We start from the raw sequence: 22,318 nt of genomic DNA, 5'->3' as shown, positions 1-22,318 counted from the left end.
GGACATGGACAGACAGGAAACAAGTACATGGGTGCTTTTGGGACAGATAGTGCCATGTGGATGCAAATGCTTTAGCACCTATCGCATGGTACATGCTCATGCACTGGCTCTTCACATTAGCTGGACCATATATCATACACAATCTGCAGATGAAAGTGCAAAAGCATGATGAGATTTGAGTTCTCACTAAGGAAAAGCTCAACTACTGGCCCAGGGCTGGTCCGAGGGCTAAACATATCTCATCAAAAAGAGAGTCAAGGGTGCAGCCTAAGCTGGGTCTTACACTCCTCTAGCCTGTTTCTTCCCAACCAAATCCTCCAAGAGTTGGTTCTGAGCATGCCTCTGAACTACAAACTTTAATTAAGGCCTAGGATATATCCACAGGTTGTGGCACCACCTTTTAGTAACTTGGTATTAGTTTAATCTTGTACGTACCTGCTCACCTATGTTGTCCAGTTTTGTCAGGATGTTTGTACACAACTGTATTCCATAAATTCTGTTTCCAATGCATTAAAGAAATGTTTCTGCAGGACATCTGTGATAGGTGGGGAAATCTTACACCCCATTCAACACATATTGCTCAAACTCATTACCTATGGTGGTATAACAGAGACACATTCGTGTCTAATTGGGTGTTTTGTGGGCAGTGGCTGGCGAACCTATATAACCACCCCACATTGCCACCCAACAATAGGTCCTTTTAAGGATTCAGCCCTGCCGTTTGTCACTTGAGGTCAATTGTAGGACAATCAGGGGCTATACTTCAGAAATATAATTTTGTGAAGATTTTGAAGGTCATTCAAGGTCTTTATCAATGTAAAGATGCATGCTTAATTTTGCTGAAAAGTGAAGGATCTTTTTGAAAGTTAATGCAAAATCCACAATTAGCAGAATGGGAAATCAGGATCTATAACTCCTGGAAATGATGTTGTGGAATGCTGGAAATCATATTCATTCAAAATTTCATCAACATATGGCTTCAACACAGTCTGGCTCCAAAACATCCTGGTCAAGCTGTGAAAAATAAATTTGGGAGTACCGGCAAACTGAGTGCACACAACATGTAAATAAGGTCATGAATTGCCAGAAATCAAACTTGTTTAAGGCCTGCTCAAGATCTTGGTAACCTTGTGCATAAACCAATGACGGGGCTAGAGAGGACTCTGCCAACTTTTTGACCAGGACCGTATCATTATATTTGCAACAATTACATTAATTTCTTAGATAATCATCTAGTTGAATCCACACCTGTATCATGTCAATATCCATTTATCCTTCTCATTTATTGTCTTTACATCAAACATTAGCTTCTTTTTGATATTACTAAGTAAAGGAGAACAAGAATGTGAATTCATTTATTTTCATAATATAATGATTTCACGGTTTTAGGAAAATTGACATTTTGGTCAGTTCTACAAAATCATGAATTGGGGGAAGTGGTTCTACTCTTCCCATGGAAGAATCATGGTTTGTTGGAATTTTAAATTTATAAATCCTAAAGAACTGGTATATTCATGACAAATGAAGAATTCACACTAACAGAAATTATACATACCTTTATTTTTCCAATATTGTTTTGATTGAATGCCAACTCTCTGACTACCTTACACACAGATAACAGCTCCTTTTCATGCCCATCCTCCAGAACTTGACAAAATATGCCCAGTGGTTTGGTATCCATTATAAGTGTTTTGTTCTTCTCAGCTTTGGCAAGTCCTAACAAGCCATCAATTAGCTCGCTCACGCAGAATCCTTCTTTGCGACGATCATCTGCCTGACGTGCTTCTTTAATCATGTCTCTCAGAAGCTTAAATACATTCTCACTCCCTTGGATCTTGTCACACTCGTTGTCATCAATCATGTCAGCCAGGGCCAAAAGAGTTACCATCTGGATCTCTGAAATATGCATTCTATTATATATACTTCAATTAACAAAATTTGATTAAATATTTCAAATTTTAACACTTGACAACTGTAATTCTTTCACACACATGGTCTGTTTTAACATTTAAGTTGTTCAGCTATTCATTAACAAACAAAATATAAACAAAGATCGGTATATAAATGATGCATAGAGGGTAAACATTAAGTTCATCTGAAAAGTTTGTAGAGTACACATAAACCTTATTTACCTCCGGTACAGCTACAAAAAATTCAGTTCCAAACTCTATCCAGCTTAATGGCTTATTGCTATCTGTCATGTTTGCTAAGCCCCAGCTATAAAGTCATGTATAAGCTATAATCTACCTGTCTTGAGAATATTACCCACAGCCTTGTGTTTGATTTCTAAAGATTACCATGGGGTTTGTGCTGAAGACTTGTGCAAGGTTACCATGACCCGTCAGAGACCTTAAGGTTGAGTCGACAAAGGCAACTGCTTGCATCACTGAACAAAGGCTTGCCAGTATCACACCTACATGTTAAATGTTGGTTCCATGATCAAAAGGACAGTCCACGGGTGAACGGGACATGTTCTTGTCCATCCCCACATTGACAGACAGTGAGAGGGACATTGTCTGCTAAGTTTGATTGGATCGGTCCATGGCGATATCCAATCAAAAATGAGGTACAGGGCACAATTACAATTCAGACCCAAATGATACCTTCCAGCTTGTAAAGGAAAATTTGGTATACTCCTGGAAGGAATGCACATCTCCTGGAAGGAATGCACATCAATAGGGTTACTCTAAGAAAAAAGCCACTTGTAATCTGGCTGGAAAACTTAGCGGTAGATTCTAAGGAAAGACAAAGCTTTGAAAGGTCAGTAAGCTTTTTACTCAATTTTACAGAATATTACAGCATCATAATGTAATTATTCATAGTATGTACACTTAATTGCTATGATCATTTAGAATGTAGAATTACCTTTGTAGTGTTCATTTACATGTGTATTTAAGAAATGGGCTTGAGCCTAACATAGAGAATTATTAGATGCAAGGCGTAATTATGTAGATTGTTAGCTTGTGGTCAGACATTTTGTAATTCGCTATTAGGTTACTTCATAGTAAACCAGTGGATTTATTAATGTGTTATGTTAGAATTTACACATGCTTGAATTGTGAATTTGGAAACATGGTTGAAGCATGTAAGATTAGTTACTATGGATATATGGATATATCCACTAATTTAAAAGTTAATGTGAAAAATATCCAAATAAAACACGAGCCAATTATATGGATTTTACTGCAACAATCATATTTCCAGAATTTTTCCTTTTAATATGTAAGTCTGTATTTCAAAGGTAATTTTTATCAAACTTATGGCAAAATCCTGAGGATGGGTAGGTCTGATTCAGAGGTACAAATCTTGCCTTGGAAAACCACCAATGTTACTTTAAAATATTCACTCCAAGTTCACAAGAAAAACAATGATTCTCCTGAAGTTAACTGTATTAAATGATAGCTAAGTAAATATATTTCTGAGCTTCTTTTTCCAGAAAAACAAATAACTTAATAAGAAGAAAAAAAAACAAAGATCTCATACATCCTGGCCATTACATACATGGTTCCCACGCTTTTCTAAAGATAAATTTCCAGGTCATTTCCTGGGGTTTTCCAGAATGAAATTACTTTTTTCAAGGTCCACATATGACCATTACTGAATGGATATAAAGAACATTTTAGATTATAAAACATGCATTTTCTAAATCTTAATATGTTTCTCTTTCAAGGCTCTCCAAAAACATCTAAGTCAGAAAAGTCGATCATGTACAAAACCACAACATGTATCACACAAAACAAGTTTAATTATATTCCTATAAATTGGCATGTGAAGTCATTTCAATGTACAGAGAAAAAAATTCTAACTTTATTTTGTTGCATAATGAACATAAATTATGTTTTGTTTCCTTTCAAACCTTTCATTCTAAAGAATTCTATAGCGATATATATATGCATTTTATAGAAAGTACATTTTCAATTACAGTATTAAAAAAACAAAGCAAATAATTAGAATCTTGTCTTGTAATGAAAAGAGTTTAACACTGAATTTATCTGTGCCAATAAAATTCCAAACAAGATTTTTCAAACAACCTAATCTTCTAAAGACAATCTGGTCAAATATTCATCATTTATAAAACATTTTCAAAAGGGTTGATTTAAATTTTGACAAAAGACCTCAAAATTATATACTGTTGTATAAACATAATTTTCTCTAAAATCAACTTGTCTTCATTAAACCTTTACTTATACAGAGGCTCATATCGTTATATACCACCATGTTGGCCAATTCTGCGTGTCGGGTAATTCTGCACAACGATACATCGTTTCTGTAAACACTGGATCACATGTTATTTTGGGTCAAAACTTCATTTTGAATCAAGAAAGAATGACCGTAATTTAATTAAGAAAAGTGATATTAATAAAGTGTACAAAAATATCTGGCATTTTGACTCTAAATGCATATGAAAATGTGATTCTAAATGTCAACATGAAGACCCACTCCATGACCTTCTTGAACCAGCAACCCAGAAAATCCAATTTACTATGTATCTTTTAGAATCATACAAATAAATACGTTATATAAAAGATGGAAATGTATACCTTAAAACAACATACTGCATTTTAATCCAAATTTCCATTTTTGCAAGAAGTTGTCCCACACGTACAAAATCGTCTGCTACCCAACGTGTCAACTTACCACTAGAATATAAATTCTCAAGAAATTCACCGGCGTATAGTCTGTTTCTAAATTCTAAAGTAATTTTTCCCCATCAGCAAGACGTTGCAAACATGTTACATCCTATTCATTGTTGTTTCTCTTCCACATAATAGATTATTCTTTTATATAAAATGTTGAACTTTACTTACCTTTTTACAAGATTGGTTTTGTTTGCTTAATATATCTTGCCATTTATTGGCATTATTACGTTCAATTTTGTAAAACTAGCTATAAATCTGACCTAATTACTCAACTAAAAAGCTGACAGAAACAGTCCAAAGTAATGCATTTCATTTCTATTGCCTGACTAATAAATATTACATCTTTTCAACGCTGTGCACAGGATAGGCTGACATATTGCGAGTCAGGAAAACACGGGGTTGGTATCCCCTGTGTCTAAAATTAATATTATTTTGAACAGAATATTCTGGTAACAACTGCCCCTTTTCAAATGGTAAGCATTGCTGTATTTTATTTTTGTCAATCGGTCGAATTTGGTATGTGTTTTGCTTCAATATTGGAGATGGAAACCTTAAGTGCACAGAAATGCCCGAGAGCATTGTAACACAGGTGCTCAACTTGAGCATGATGTTGAGAAAAAAAAAAATAATCTGAAGGGGAAAAAAATCATATAGAGTGACAAAAATACCTTAGATTACACCCATGACCTGTTCTGACACAGGACCCTCTCTATCATAATATATAAGAGATAATGTATATAACTTCCAAATACTTCATTCCACCCATGACCCTCAATTTCCTTCTGCTATATCTGTCTTTTAAGGCACATGATCATACTATATGGCTTGTTTTACTCCAGAGATATTTTTTTAACTTTCCTCAGTAATGCATGAAAGTATTAAATCTTTACCAAACTTTTGCAGAATACATCAGAAATCATTGTTAAAGCGAAGGTGATAGTGGGCAGTCAGAACTGCCACATTTACCACAGCTACCAGAGCAGTTATGTATGTCTGCCAATTCTGCTGCTAAGGATGTTCAACCAGTTTGCAAGAAACTCAAGTCAGACATTGGTCAGAGTGATATGATAGATAAAGGTACCTGTTGTTCTGGCATGCAAGAACTTCTTGATGATGTCTACATAACTGGTGTTGAGACTTCAAAAACACAAAGGAAGAAGAGCTTAAGAACTATATTAGAGTGTTTCTGTAAATTCCCTTGAATTCTAAACTTTTTCAATGGTGGAAAAATCATGATCAGAGATTTCCTATATTAGCTAAGCTTGCTAAATCCTTATTGTGCATCCCAGCAACAAGTGTCCCTTCAGAGAGGGTGTTCTCTACTAATGGAGATATAGTAAATGCACAATGTTCAGCCCTAAAACTAAATCATGTTGATGCTCTTATCTTCTTAAAATACAAATATGAAGCTCCATACTGTGATTTTCAAGGCAGTTCAGTTTGAACTACAATGGGTAAAGTGACAATGAAAAGACCAATCTGCAGTTTTATGCATCTGCGTTTATCAAACAGTAAACCACAAACTGTCAACTGTTCGGACAAAAGAGTTATATAGTAACTCTTTACTTCTGTATTGGATCGCAGCTATTTTATTCATTTTCTCTACTGCATTTTAATTATGTAATTAAATTATTTTAATCACTTTTTTTGCAGTTTGCATTTATTTCAATAAATTAAAAGTAATCTCTAATTCTTTCTTAAATCAATATATTGCAATATTTTGCTTAATACAGTACTGTAATATATCGCAATATGATTTTTAATTCAATACCCACCCAAAATAACTTCACAGACAAACAATTTAAGACTGTGCCTGTCATACAACAGTAGAGGCTGGGTGAGAATATCACACATTATAACAGTATTGGCATTTAATAATGCAGGTTTTCACAACATGCTTACAAACAATATGAATATTTGAGCGAAATATGTGTCTCCATGACTGATAATCATTTAAAGATGGAATGGTTAACCACAATAGGAATTTTGATGACTAAGGCAATACAATGGTGGTAACTAAACTTAGTCTAACAAAAGATTTACAGGGCCCTGTTTTGAAATATGACAAGTCAAATCCTAACAGTCTCAACCTTCCAGAGGAACATCTGAATCTCAGCAATTTATGCAATTAGCTCAGAAAGTTTGGACATTGTCTGAACATTTTTTAAAATTACCCATGAAAGCAAAAAATGCTGACTGGTGACAACTGAAACTTTATAATCTATCAGATTATTAAAATTATGAACACTTCTAGTCTGACTGGAAATTTACTAGCCTTGGGCTAGCGGGCTAACTTTATTATCTATAAGATTATTAAAATTATGAACACTTCTGGTCTGACGGGAAATTTACTAGCCTCGGGCTAGTGGGCTAATGCAAATTTCAAGCCCTGATACTGCATAAAAGCAATAAAATTTAGTTAACATTTTATCTAATTTGGATATAATTTTTATCATGTATACTAGTCTAGCAATCATCAAGATAATAATCAGAGTCAATCTGAACCAAGTCGACATAAGACATCCTGAGTAAATTCCTGGCAAGTTCCAAGTGGAAATTTTCAGATAGAATACTAATACTCACTCGGTTGCTTTGACTCTAAATATGGTAGAAGACTGTCAACAGCTTTAACATCACGGTAGATTTTTCGCTCTGTGTCTGGATTGTGGGCACAGTTATGCAAAATTGCCACAGCTGAGTTGAATGCAAAGGGATCTGACGCTGCCTGCAGTGTGAAAAAATTGTCGGCTAAGGTATATGAAACTAATCTAAAAATCACTTTGAAATACACTAACTTTATGTCATGACAGCTCCCAATAGAAAGAGAGAAGTTATTGAGGAACAACTGTTTATATAAATTGTCCATGGTGACATAGTTGCATAAAATATGAATTAGATTTAAAAAAATATAGTAATTCAAACAATTTACTGTTACATACCTATTTAAGGAAGTTTAGTACATCAAGCAGTTGTAAGTTACGGATGTCAATTACTACCTTATAACAAGAGAGAGTTGTACAAGTTTTCCCCCTCTTTTCACATAAAGGTACAATAAGCTAGCTATAAACAAAGGTACTGTACATTTGACTGTATAATGGATTTGTCATTTCATGTTAATTTTGCTGAGCTACAAGTTAAGAATCTCTTTAATGATATATCATTATATTTCTGCTGTTAGGGTGAACATTATCTCTTCCAATATATATTTTAATCTATTCAATACAAGTCCTGTATGAACAAGTTCATAAGGAGGAGAATACTTAACATTTTATTGCACTCATACAATTTTTTTTTCATAATATTCTGTCTTCAGCTGTAGAATCAAGAGTATGTCTACAAAACACTCCTTGGTAGATGTTTCAAAATCCATAACAAACAGATCTGTCACTGTAATGCTGTCAAAATTTTCAGCAGTAAAACACACTGTTCAAATCTTTGATATCACTGTGATTATACTGAAATCAAAATCCTCAAAAGATTTCCCGTGTAGTTGGATATACATCATATGCTGGCTGTTCCTGTTGTTAATCTATTCCTCATCAATGTATGAATAGTGTTCGTGATGAGAACCCCCTTTCACAGTCTACTGCCATCTGAAGAAGCCAACGAATGTCTAGCTAATACCTAGCCTGAACAAGTTGGGAAACTGTTCTTTATGACCGTGATGTACAATTTTCCACAGCTCATAGGTATTATCTCTTGGATATATCAGTTCAAAATAAGATTTTTCACTGACATGAACTCTGCCAAAGTTCATTTTCTTGAAACAGTGCACTGCTGACTACTATGCCAGATTTCTCAGCAGTTCCACAATGTTGTATTAGGATTTTAAGTCTATCAATGCCATAATCGGCTTTTTCCAAAAATAATTTTTATCAAAATATGTATTCTTACCCTTTAATTTCTTTGCAGATCCTTTTTTCTTCAATTTATCTTATCAGTTGAAATAAAATTGCATGCTGCACTGATTCTACTTCTATATGTGCATCTTTGATCTAATTTACAAGAGTACCTGTGCATCACTGCTTTCCTGGTATATGAATTCATACAAATTTTGCATAATTTGTACACTGCATTGCTGTAGTAAAGTAGTAGCATCTCAGTAAAATGGAGTTAACAGTCTCATGTTTGCAAAGTTGAAAACATCTGTTTCAGCAAAAATACTACAATATATTCAAATCTTTACACATATAAGACTGTTATCCACAAAATATTTATACTGTTTCTTTTATGGAGCTTAATAAATTATTCTTCTACCCTGCTTTACTTGGAATTTGAGTATGCTCTCTTCTATTTCATGTATACATTTGGTAAAGGAGGAGTCCCACGATCACTGGAATTTCCAACAAAGATTCCCTGCATGAAATTAGTGATATATTAGAGCCAAAGCTAACTCCCATACTGTTTATTGTATATCATCAACTCCACCCATTCTTGACCAAAGTACCTGGGGATGAAGCCCAACATCTATAACACATTATGTATATACCTGCCATGATTGCATGTGTAATGTTTAGTTACAGACCAGAAAGAAATAAAATAGATCACTGTAATTGCAATTAGTATATAATCTGACCTCTGTTCATCCTCCCCGAGATCCTCAAGGAAATGCCCCAAAACTAAATTTCTCTTTCAGACATCTATTGCAAGTGCAACTTATGTTGCCAAGTTTTGGAATTTTAATTCAGCTGTTTAAAAAGGACACTATTTGAAGCAGATGGAAGGACAGACAGACAAGATGTTTAAAAAGGACACTATTTCAAACAGATGGAAGGAAAGACAGACAAGCTGTTTAAAAGAACATTGTTTCAAGCAGATGAAGGACAGACATACAAGATGTTTAAAAAGGATACTGTTCCAAACAGATGGAAGGACAGACAGACAAGCTGTTTAAAAGAACATTGTTTCAAGCAGATGAAGGTCAGACAAACAAGATATTTAAAAAGGACACTGTTTCAAGCGGATGAAGGACAGAGAGACAAGATGTTTAAAAAGGACACTATTTCAAACAGATGGAAGGACAGAGAGACAAGATGTTTAAAAAGGACACTATTTCAAACAGATGGAAGGACAGACAGACAAAATGTTTAAAAATGACACTGTTTCAAGCAGATGAAGGACAGACAGACAAGATGTTTAAAAAGGACACTATTTCAAACAGATGGAAGGACAGAGAGACAAGATGTTTAAAAAGGACACTGTTTCAAACAGATGGAAGGACAGAGAGACAAGATGTTTAAAAAGGACACTATTTCAAGCAGATGGAAGAGCACAGAGCATAGGTCCTCTGAGGGACTCATGTTACTTGAAGTGACCACACAATATATACACTTTTGATGGAAGAACAGACAAAGTTTAAAAGAACACTGTTTCAAGCAGATGAAGGACAGACAGACAAGCTATTTAAAAGGAAACTATTTCAAACAGATGGAAGGAGAGACACAAGATGTTTAAAAAGGACACTATTTCAAACAGATGGAAGGACAGACAGACAGACAAGATGTTTAAAAAGAACACTATTTCAAACAGATGGAAGGACAGACTGACAGACAAGATGTTTAAAAAGGACACTATTTCAAACAGGTGGAAGGACATACATACAATTGTTTAAAAGGACACTGTTTCAAGAAGATGAAGGACAGACAGACAAGCTATTTAAAAGGACACTGTGTCAAACAGATGGAAGGACAGACAGACAAAATGTTTAAAAAGGACACTTTCAAACAGATGGGAGGACATACAGACAAGATGTTTAAAAGGACACTATTTCAAACAGATGGAAGGACAGACAGACAATATATTTAAAAAGACACTATTTCAAACAGAGGAAGGACAGACAGACAAGCTGTTTAAAAGGATACTATTTCAAGCAGATAAAGGGCAGGCAGACAAGCTATTTAAAAGGACACTGTTTCAAGCAGATAGACAGACAATCATCATCGTACAGACATGGGACAAAACTGTCTTACCTCCAAATCTTCCAAGCCATCTTCCTTAATTGCTAACAGATCATCAATCAAATATTTGAAAAGTCCTGTCACTGCAACTGCTCTGCTAAAGGCTGGGCAGCTGTCGGAGAAATTCCAGAATATTTCTCTGATTATCATGAGAATAATTAGAGTTTCATCTTCTTCAGCCTCCTGTGCCAACATATTGTCAAAAGCTTGTATGTCTGCAGCATCAAAGACATACACATAGAACTTATAAAGCAGTTTTGGAAACCTGAAAGATTTAAGGAAAGACTGCATATTTTCTGACTGAGAATGAAATATAATTTCTAATTATGCACCTATATTAATACCTAAAAAATAAACATTAAGTAATATTTTTGGTCAAACATAATAGATTTGGGTGGTTTTTAACTAGGCATTTAACATACACTTAAACCTGTTATTCAAAGTCAAGCATTCAGAAGAACTTCAAAATGTAAATGATTTTGAAGAACATTAATTTTGATTAAAAATGTATTCTTCCTGTAAAAATGATTCCAACTGGTTTTCCAAAATTTACTGTAAAAATTAATGAACAGTTAAACAGTCCAAATTAGCGGGTTACAACAAGATGGACCGTGATTATGGAGCCCTTAGCTGATGGATGCCTCTAAAACATGCTGACCAGACTCTACTGTCTGAAAAGAATTTCCAGGCATCCCAGATAAGACCATTTCTTCTTTTTAACTGCTTAGTGCTGAAACCATTTCTGATATTCTCAAGCAATAAAATTCTCAAATTGCCCACTTTTCCATGCCGGAGTTAAAATTGGCAATATTTTCTTTTAGGGCCAACTAGACATCTTCTGGTGAAACCAAAAGTTAATACAACCTTCCATTAACAAGGAGTTGAACTGTCATGGTATCTATATATGATGCAAGACTGGCACAATTTACAAAATGACCACCCGGATAACATAAGAAGTCTAATGGTGAAAACACTTAGAAACAGTAGCTATTTTGATTTTCAAGTCAGCTGCCATGGTGACCATATTGGATGTCAGATGTCAGAATAACATTGTCACTCAGAACCAACTACTTATCATAAGAAGTCTTTTTGTGAAAATCCTATAATGAAACCAAAGTGGAACAGCAATAACAAGATTTTCAAAATGGCTGCCACAGAGGCCATACTGGATGTCATATTCACACCATTTTCATTTAGGACCAAATAGACATCATCATTTTATTGGTGAAAACAATTACATGTATTGAAACCAAGGAGTAACAATTACATGTTTAAAATAACCACCACGAAAGTCATACTGTATTAAGAATGGCATCAATTTCATTTAGGACCAACTAGACACAAGAGTAATCTTCTTGTGAAATCCCAATGTTGATATGTCTGTATATTCAGGATCTGCGATAATAAGATTATCAAGAAAGCTGCCATACTGGATGTCAGATTGAAACCATTTTCATTTAGAACCAACTAGATATATCATAACAATTCTTAGTTCCAAACCCATAGGTTGATATGACCATCTAGTCAGGTTTAGCAATAAGAGGATTTCAAGCTGGCCACTGTAAAAGCAGCATCATTAATCATTTAGGACCAAAAGTTTCATGGCAATCCTCCATGTAGTTTAGTAGGAGTACCAATAAATAGATAACACATTTAGCTGTTAGATGGACATTCCAGAGGTTCTTCAGCTCTATGATGACTAGATCTAAAGATGAGAGTACGTACATATTATCACAAAATGTGATCAATAGACAGAGAAAGGGCTATTATTGCCCTTTTTTCATTTCACATTTTACGCCAAGATCACACTTATGAATTTATGTGCTATATTTAGATGTGGATGTAGTGTTCTACAATACAGCAACGTGGAAGGTTACACATGGCTGAGAGGTAACTGGAGAAGTTTCTTGCCAGGGACAATAAACAGTAGCTGGCTCAGGCTGATCATATTGTTGGATTTGAACACAACATTCTGGTCATGAGTCCAGCAAGCCAACCAGTAAGTAACAGTAACTCCTGCATCTGAATGTACAATCTTCTTAAAAATTATTTTCAATAAGATCATTGCTTGTTTTCTTATTATCTATTGATCTGTCCATGACAATACTGTCTGTGTGTATAGCAGTAATCATTTCAATTTCTTAAATTCCACAGGATACGATCTGTCAATGACAATAATGTCTGTGTGTATAGCAGTAATCATTTCAATTTCTTAAATTCCACAGGATCATTGTTCATTTCATACACAATCTGTCAATGACAATAATGTCTGTGTGTATAGCAGTAATCATTTCAATTTCTTAAATTCCACAGGATACGATCTGTCAATGACAATAATGTCTGTGTGTATAGCAGTAATCATTTCAATTTCATAAATCCCACAAGATCATTGTTCATTTCATACACGATCTGTCCATGACAATACTGTATGTGTGTATAGCAGTATTCATTTCAATTTCATAAATTCCACAGGATCATTGTTCATTTCATACACGATCTGTCCATGACAATACTGTCTGTGTGTATAGTAGTAATCATTTCAATTTCATAAATTCCACAGGATCATTGTTCATTTCATACATGATCATTAATTCACTCCTGAACAGTTGGGAAAATTAATGATAGGTACAAGGTAGGCAGGTAAAATACGTGCTACATTTTGTAAAGGTTATGCTTTAAAATGCAATTAATTGTAAATGATGCAACATAAATTTACAATGAGAATGAATATGGGGTTTTAAGGTATTGAAGACAAGAAAAAAGTTCAACTGATGCCACTGATTTTTATTCTTAAAAGGGATTGGAATTAATTCTTTTCATGTCCATTCTGTATTGGTGTACAAGTTTAAGGTTCTAATAATAGCATAGGCATGTGTAACTCCAGCTGCAGGTTGCTGTTGTTGTTGTTGTGGGGTTTAACGCCATTTTTCAGCACACAATAGGCTATACATGGCGGCCAATATTAATGGTGGAGGAAGAACCCAGGAAAACCCCCGAAAGAATCACCGACCCACGAGAAGCTACTGGAAAGCTTTCTCACATACCCACATTGGCTGAATCTAAGACTCGAACCAGCACAGATAGAGGTAAGATGGCAGTGATCCGTAACGGAGAGCGCTTTAGACCACTCGGCCACTCGGGGGCCCCTTCCAGCTGCAGGAAGAATAAAGAATAAAAGATCTTTGTGAAGCAAAAAGCTGAGGAATGTAAAGAGGTGGTCTTTTATTTTGTGTATAAACATCATTACAAGCAAATGCTTGGACAATAACAAATTCCGTGACCGTAAAACAATTTCTAGTGTCCTGGCACTGAAATGGTATAAAATTTTACTGTCTTAAATTTAATATCACTGCTTAAGATGTGGGAGGTCATGGGTTCGATCACCTGCCAAGTCATACCAAAAACTTATAAAAATGGTACCAACAGCTGCCTCACTAGGTGCTCAGCATTAAGAGCTTAAGTGTTAGGACCTGATGGCCTGCTGACATGTGACATAACTGGGTGGAACATGATGCTACATGATGCCCCAGTGCTAGACATCATTATAAACTGCCACACTGCAGACATCATAGCGATATAACTGAAAAATTGTTAAAGCTAGGTTAAAACTCCAAATCACACACACACACACACATTTTAATTCTAATCATGTCAGTGTACAGCTATCCTCTCCATGCAGTAGTCTAAACTTTAAACAAAAATGATGCTAAATGTTTAACATATACTTACTTACCCTTCATCAACAAGGTGATTTCCCATCACCAACCGTTTTTCTTCATGATTGAACTTTTGAAAATTATCCAGCAGGTTTTGTTTCAAGGTCTTTTGTACTTCTTTCAAATAAGTTTCATTATGATCTTCCGTCCATTTCTTCTCCTGACTAAGAATGGAGATAGTGTCATTAAAGGATTTGAGCACTGGCTTCAACTCGGGGTATTTTCTGACAAGGTTTTGAGCATCCTCAGCTTGCATGCTTGAAACAGTCCTTAATAAAGATTTCTGTTTTGCCTCGGGTTCCAGCATCTCTGCAATGTCTTGCTGTGATGTATCCGACTTACTATCATCTGATGCGTATCCCTCAGATCCAGAATCCTGTTTATTTATGATGTTCTGTTGTTCGCGATTGCCTCTAATATTAATTACTGCATGTGGCTGTGTAGCTGCTGAGGCATCTTTGATGACTCGTTCAACAGGGGTACTAGGTCCACAACCCATCACAAAGACATAACATCTGTAAAGAGGTGAATGTGCCCTGAAATTATTCTATGTTAATTTGAATAAAGCTTAACTGTTCTGATATAGACTCTATTTAAAATAAATAAATCTTTTCTTTACAATGGCTTTTTAATGGTTGCATGCAAAACAAATTCACATTTTCATAAGTTGTTCAGTACCCTAGACCAGCCATGATATCAATGTTAAATTACTATATATATACTCGCTTATAAATCAAGTCCAACTGCAAACTGTACAGATCCAGACCTGCCAACACATAATGCACCAGCAGATCTGGGTCTGTACAGTTTGTTAGGAGTAATCAGTAGAACAAACATAGACCCTGATCTGCAGGTGCATTATACTATGGCAGATCAAGATCTATGGTGTGGGCAGTTGGATGTGACATACAGGCTATATACTATACTCAAATGCTATGAGTATAAATGCCTTTCCTTATGACACAAAATAAAATCAGAACAAATTAATTTTAAAAGAAATCAAAGATACACGTATACTGTTTAGAGTCTTATGATCATATATATTGTCACCCTGCACTCTCTAGCTACATAACATTCCAAAAGTGTGTATATACTGATAAGTAAAGTAAATATGCCCAACATTTTCGTTTATACTTGCATGCATATACATCTTGATTTTTACTTATTTCTCAAGTGATCAATTGGCAAAGCTTCAGCTAGGCAGATTGCCAGGCAATTTACTTCCTACTGCTGTTAACCAGTAGGGACCGTGAAGTGCATTAAGATTAATTTAATTCGTGTAAATATTATCTTGTGTCAATGGTCCTGTCTTTGTACATTCTGAAATGACTGTAACCCTGTGAATAATAAGGGCACGTCTCACAGTCACATGACAGACTGGATGAATGAGACTTTTTCTATTCTAATGCTGAATAAGTGATTACCAGGTCAATGAATCAGCTGTAATATTTTTAAACCCCATCAATCCATTAAATTCACATTCATTTTCTGTCCTCAAATTTTTGGCATACAGAATTCTTTCCATATTAAAATCTGCAAGCTGTAGAATAAAATCAAACAAAAGCAAGAAAACAATGCATTATATTCTCCAGCCCAACCTTTATTTCTTCATTAATTGCTTCACCCCTCCTTATTTTTAAATTGATGGGAGAGATATGCCCCCTAAATTTTAACTTCTAGAAATAGATCCTGTATAGAAGTGAGTCTGAGTTGCTGTTGGTAATTTATTGATCAATCAATATTTTTAAAACCAAGTTATAATGTGTACTGACTTTTATGTTTCATTATAAATCCATTTCTTGATCTTTTTTTTCCTTCTAAATCCATTAAATGATCTTATAACGAAATCCTTGATCCTTGAAAATTAATGTCCTTTTTGTCACTCTTCAACTGTCGTTTCACCTTCACTGTCAAAACTAAACGCAAACACCATTGTCTGTAAATGTTTGAATGTTACACTGATCTCTGGTCTAATTATAAATTGACACAGCGAGTTATAGCATTTTTGGATCATTCGACGAAACAAACTTCACATTTTGTATGCCCAACACTGTAATCCCCTTCGATCGTTTCAAAAGTTCTTCCTTTTTCCCACTAACATTCAGCCCATGTTGTCTTAGGTAACATTTAAGTTCCAGGATTTTACACCTTTCCAAAGCATCATTGTTTAAATAGTTCATTGTAACAGTATATAACCAAAGTCAATAGAGGTAGCCCCCGGAAATTGCTTAATTGATAATAGCACCATCTATCTAAGGGAAGCAACTAACTTATTGAAAAGGTCATAATTATATTTGAAACATAACCATCATATAACTGTAATACATTCATTAAAGAAATGTTATATATTAAAATTCTGAATATAACAGACTAATATCCTCATCAATCCATTTAAGTTTTATGTTTTGGCTTAACAAAAATGCATAATTTTCCTGACATTAAATTCATATTACTTTTGATTTTTGCAAAGCTGATTAAATTTTTGGTCTTCTATTTTTTCTAACCTATGGATTTCTCTTTAATTTTCTGGAAGCAGCCCAGGCCAGTTAATTATTTAACTCCGAAAAGGGCTTGGGTAAAAAGGGAATTTTGACAAGCAGTCATGCTGGTACCAATTTGCTCTACTATAATAACCTACACCAATCAAAAATTAAAAATTTTCAATTCAAAAGTGGCTTCAGAAGGACAAGATGCTGAACATAACTAAGCAGTACTAAATTCTCTCTCTCGTACATGCATAAACAATACACACACTTCATCAACTTTTACACTTTTTTCTTTAATTTCATCCTTTCATCCAATTTCTTTATCTTGTAATGAATTTGAAGCCATCACTGGTGTAGTTCTTTAATATATAATTGCTTTTTACTCCCTACTATTAGCGTGATTACCTTAGCTGAGTAAACATACTATTTTAGGTTGCTTGCATCAAAGCAAACTGCCTGAGTTTTTAAGGTATTACAATTATTTTCAATGCAATATTTCTGAAAGGTCATTATCATATTTTAGAGATGTTGAAGTTTAGTGCAATGGTGGTTATGATTCGAAACCATGGGATGTACTTCATTCAGTGCACATTGGTTTAATAATGGTACCACATATTAACGAGTTAGATATTTTTATTTTCAAGTAAAAAATGTAATCAATGGTGCCTTTAACAATATTAATACAATAATGCTTAAATTGACAATAGTAAATTAGAGCACAAAAAGGAAAAGTTACCATCAATATGGGTAAAACAGCCTGCTAATGCTCAATTCTTATCTTCGGATCAAATTATATATACATGTATATGGATTTATTAGAAATCATAAGGCCAACCCAAACAAATGTGTTTTTCATATTGCACTGGTTTTAAAATTAGGGTAGGTAGGTAGGCAGGGTTTTTTTCCTCCAAAAATTTAAATATATTATAATGATTATGATATATAATGTACCAAGTGTTTTATATACTGGAGTAAAGAAGATCTATTATATGCACAAATCAATTTTGGGAAGGTTTGTTAAAATTTTTGTATTTATTTATTTTTTTAATCCTGGGGGGAAAAGTGCAAGGGTCAACAACACATAATAGGGTTGGTCAGCCAACCAGAAACACATTTTTATACCCAAGAAATTAGAGGAAAATTTAAAATATTTATTGATTTTCAAAACAAATTATATTAATTTATAACATTTCCTTCCATCTAACAATTCATAAAGATAGAACTTTCACAACCACAAAATCTATTTTTTATATAAAAAGGTATTATGATAGATCAGTAGAAAAAACTGTCTAACACGTCCCATGACTTTTAGTACATGAAAAAGTCCCAACCATTACAGATCATAAAAATTACTTTTGCAAATGGGAGCCACAGTGTCTCAGTGGTTAGCCTGCCAGACTCACTAATGAATGGGTAATGGGATTGAATCCTACTACTGAACCAACCCTGGTCACCTACTGTGGTGTGGAAAAGCCTACCTGTGTTGCTGTATCATAAACCACAAAGCCAAAACTTTTGAAAATAATCAAGGGTGTCCCAAGGATTAACATCATTATGGTAACTCATATAAAGCAGAGGCGTAGCTGGGGGGGGTACATATGTCCCCAGGCGCCAAGGTACAGGGGCACCAAAATGAGGCTTACAACGTTACATTATAATAAGTAAACAAGGGTAATATTCAAAAATGTGATTAAACGGGGAGGAGGCTGGGGCACCAATTTTATAGTTCGTCCCCGGGCGTAAAATATCATAGCTACGCCTCTGATATAAGGCAAGAACTTGTGCTACAGGTACTTAGTGTGCCATTTTGCTATGGAGCTAAAAAGTATGTAGCAAATTTCACCTTTAATTTTAACCCTGAAAAGTTTTTTAATGCCAGTTACCACGGCACATTTAGTACCACACCTATACATTAAGGAGAAATGGTGAGATTTTGGGTTCAATCATGAACTTCTGAAGAATAGAGTTGGATGGGTTATATATTGTTATATGTCATTTAGTAATCTCCTTGCAAATAAGGGTAATTTAATTAAAGTGCCATCTCTGAATGTATGTAACGTGCTTTGTATTCACTGTCTTTTGTTAATAAAGCTCAGTCTTTGTCGTATAAATACACTTCAACATCCTTGAATTCCCATTGTATTTACACACAGCAAATTATTACAATGTACTTTTTTGTCAAGGATAAAGCCTGAAACCTAGAAAAGTTACATCCCTTTTAGACTGAAAATCAAAACAAGACCTAGAAGACCTGACTGCAATGTTTACACATGTAGTCGATTAGTCTAGTTTATTGACTGTAAATGTTCACAAAATTTGAAAATGCCCAAACAATATATATATATATATATATATATATATATATATATATATATATATATATATATATATATATCTATCCAAATCTTTGCTTACCAGGAATGTTTTGTAGGATTTTTTAAAATAATTCCTTTGTTAACGATGAGTGGGTCGTAGCATACATTACATATCAATCTGATTTACTGATAATGCTGACAAAATTTCCAATAAGCTACATTATTAACCAATAAAAGTACATGAAGTAAAACTTTTTTTGAGGGAAACAAATATCATTTGAAGAAATAGTGTTTCAAGTTTGTATTAGCTACTGCATAAATTCTTAATCATCAATCCTACAAAAGCATCCCCCTCTGCCTGCCCATAGATCTTATAAACATATATGTAACAGTAGAAAACAATATCAACATGATCGTAGAGAAGTTTAACTGAAATTGTCACATATATTCAACAAAGGCATATCTTATAAACCAAATCCTGTCATAATCAGGGGTAAAAGACCTTAAGCAAAGGACAATCACAAGTGAAGCATTCACATCGTAAATGATGTTAACTGTTGAATAAGTCTACATGCAAGTGGTAGATTGGTGGAAATGTTGTTTTGCTTAAATGGCATACTTTCAGTTATTGTTTATTGTAAACCATTTACACACCTGGAAATTAAGGTAAACATTGTAGCCTTATTAGTAACTTTGTTCGAAAACTGATATTATTTAATGTTCTACTGCAAGTATTGTCACAATGTCTCAGAATTATTACTGTATCAATAAATAAAGTTCAGTTGACCTTGTCATTTACTGTCAAGTGGTTAATGATGTTCAAGAAATAAAATAAATACTAGTTATTACTTATTACAGATTGAGATTTTTACTGTAAATTATTCAAATATGCACTTCAAGCACAAGTCCTCCACCACATTAAATTTTAATTCAATATTACAGACCCTTGTATAAAACTTTTTTATGCACATGATACTAAACAAATTTATCTGTATTGTTCATTTAAATAAGAGATAAAAATTTTCAGTTTCTGCATTTTTCTGCAATTTCAAACCAACCGGGGAGACAATAAATGTGAAAATTAATTTTGGCCAAGCACAGTATAATATTTCTGAATATTCGTTCGACCAAGTAAAATGTTACCTAACATTACAGATTCAATCTGGTGAACAAAATTAATCTGCCACACAATTCCACAATGTCACAGGGGCTTCTATCGTTGCTACAATTTACCTATTAGTCATTTTAGTACTGTACATATATTACTGATAGGTAAATTATTAGCAACGATACGAGACCCCGTGCACGCTCTCGAATCATCTAAATTTTGTGTCGAGAAGAATTTATTTAATATGTTGTATATGTTTTCTCTGATCCTTGCAACCCCGTTTTAAATATCTGAATATTTATGTTTGGATGTGTGTCCGAATACCTAAAACGGGGTGGCCAAAGTCTGAGGAAACTTGGACTAGGCCTATCAAGTTGGCGTCATACCTGGTTCAACTTCTGCGACCATGTCTGAAAATAGGCTGAATCCCTAAAAGCTCTAGTTCCAAAAGATAGTGTTGGTTAATAGCACGAAAACGTGGCAAAATCCTTATTGTCCTTCAAAAGTGAATTAACTGCTGTTACGATTTTCAACTGCGTGGTTATTTGATTTTCACTTCCTTTTGAGGAAATCTATTCATACCATTGGCAAAGAGCCAGGTAGGCACAGAGGTTCGTTCTAGTCCTACCCGTAAGACCTGACGCTGATATTTATATTGTGGGCGTCAACAAAATCAACATGTGCTAAGTCTTACATGTAGGACTAGGGTTCGTTACAAAAAAAATTTAGAGTATTGTTACAGGTTAGAACCCTCATCCCTTGATTCAAGGTCGGATAATCTAAATTTTCTTTATAACGAACCCTGTGCATGCAGGTAGGGTAGGTAGGTAGGTAGGTAGGTCGTCGAGCAAAACTTGACGCTTCTTATAAAACGGTGAGCATTACATTTTTTGCCTTCAGAAATTAGATCAATATTATTTCGAGGGGTGTCTATTCACAGGGAAAACGATTACTCGAACGTTCGACCTAGCCCACAATAATATATTATATTTATAGGTTACTGCATTTGTATGGGAAAATATGAACGAGTTTTGGGATGGAATACTGCACGACCTTGGGAGTGCAGTATATCCATCCGACAAAACTCGTTCATATTTTCCCATACAAATGCAGTAACCTTTTTTTATTATATGCTCATTTTCTTATTCTACCTAAGATTTAATTATATAAACAAAATACACAACAAGAAAAGTAGTGAAGTGGGGCACCCTACGTACAATGGGAATTAGCATTACAGGGACCCCTGGGACACTCTACGTACAATGGAAATTTAACATGGCAAAAAATCGTGGGTCAATCTACGTACAAGGGGAATTTAACATGGGAATAAATCGTGGGACAATCTACGTACAAGGGGAATTTAACATGGGAATAAATCGTGGGACAATCTACGTACAAGGGGAATTTAACATGGCAATAAATCGTGGGTCACTCTACGTACAAGGGGAATTTAACATGGGATTTTTTTTAAATTTTAAAAAAAATTTTTTAAAAAGGGGTAGGCAATTCAAAGGCTATCTCTTTTCGAGATATATGGGGGCCCTGAAAAGGGCCTTTGGGTTTTCTTCTAATTTCTTCTTTTCCTCCACCAACTTCTTATTTTATCTCCAACACTCTTTCTCTTCTTTTTTTTCTCCTCCTCTTCTTTCTTCTCTTCCTCCTCTTCTTCTTTCTTCCTCTTCTCATTTTCCTCTTCTTTTTCAATTTTTTCGTTCCATGTTCTTATTCTTATCTTTTCCTCTTCATCCTCCTTCTCCTCCTTTATTTCCTTCATGACACCACTAATCTTGTCCTTTGCTTTTCTTAAATTGTTAATTTCCATCTTTACACGATGGGGACTATAGGAATAATGGTCTTCAACCAGTCTTATTAGCATCTGTTCCATTATTCCTAAGTTGTCTAAAACGTCTTGCAAGGTTTGTATTTTGTCCATTTGGTTTGACGCCATCTTCTTTTTATTCTTTGCAGAATGGTTTGAACAACTAATACTGTGGATTCTTATACGAAAAGCGCGGACGTGAAGGAAAACATCCCCCTAAAACATAAAATGGATCTTACCTAGATCATGACCCAACAACGCGCGTACGTGAAGGAAA

General features: G+C 34.5%; 1 protein-coding gene across 1 annotated transcript in view; it reads right to left on the bottom strand.

Moving 5' to 3' along the window:
- Positions 1 to 21,062, bottom strand: part of LOC149782689 (uncharacterized) — a 54,245-nt gene extending 33,183 nt beyond the window's left edge. The window contains exons 1-5 of the mRNA XM_089934181.1: positions 20,609 to 21,062; positions 14,331 to 14,828; positions 10,610 to 10,862; positions 7,224 to 7,365; positions 1,556 to 1,896 (exon numbers count right to left, since the gene is read on the bottom strand). Coding sequence (XP_089790307.1) covers positions 1,556 to 1,896; positions 7,224 to 7,365; positions 10,610 to 10,862; positions 14,331 to 14,812 — 1,218 coding nt within the window. The 5' untranslated portion in view covers positions 14,813 to 14,828; positions 20,609 to 21,062. The remainder of the gene's footprint in view (positions 1 to 1,555; positions 1,897 to 7,223; positions 7,366 to 10,609; positions 10,863 to 14,330; positions 14,829 to 20,608) is intronic.
- Between the last annotated feature and the right edge of the window lie 1,256 nt (positions 21,063 to 22,318).

Source organism: Sinohyriopsis cumingii, chromosome 15, assembly GCF_028554795.1.
Source record: "Sinohyriopsis cumingii isolate HCF-2022 chromosome 15, ASM2855479v2, whole genome shotgun sequence".
Lineage (NCBI taxonomy): Eukaryota > Metazoa > Mollusca > Bivalvia > Unionida > Unionidae > Sinohyriopsis > Sinohyriopsis cumingii.
The sequence above is the reverse complement of the archived record's forward strand: the minus strand, read 5'-3'. Positions and strand labels throughout refer to the sequence as shown.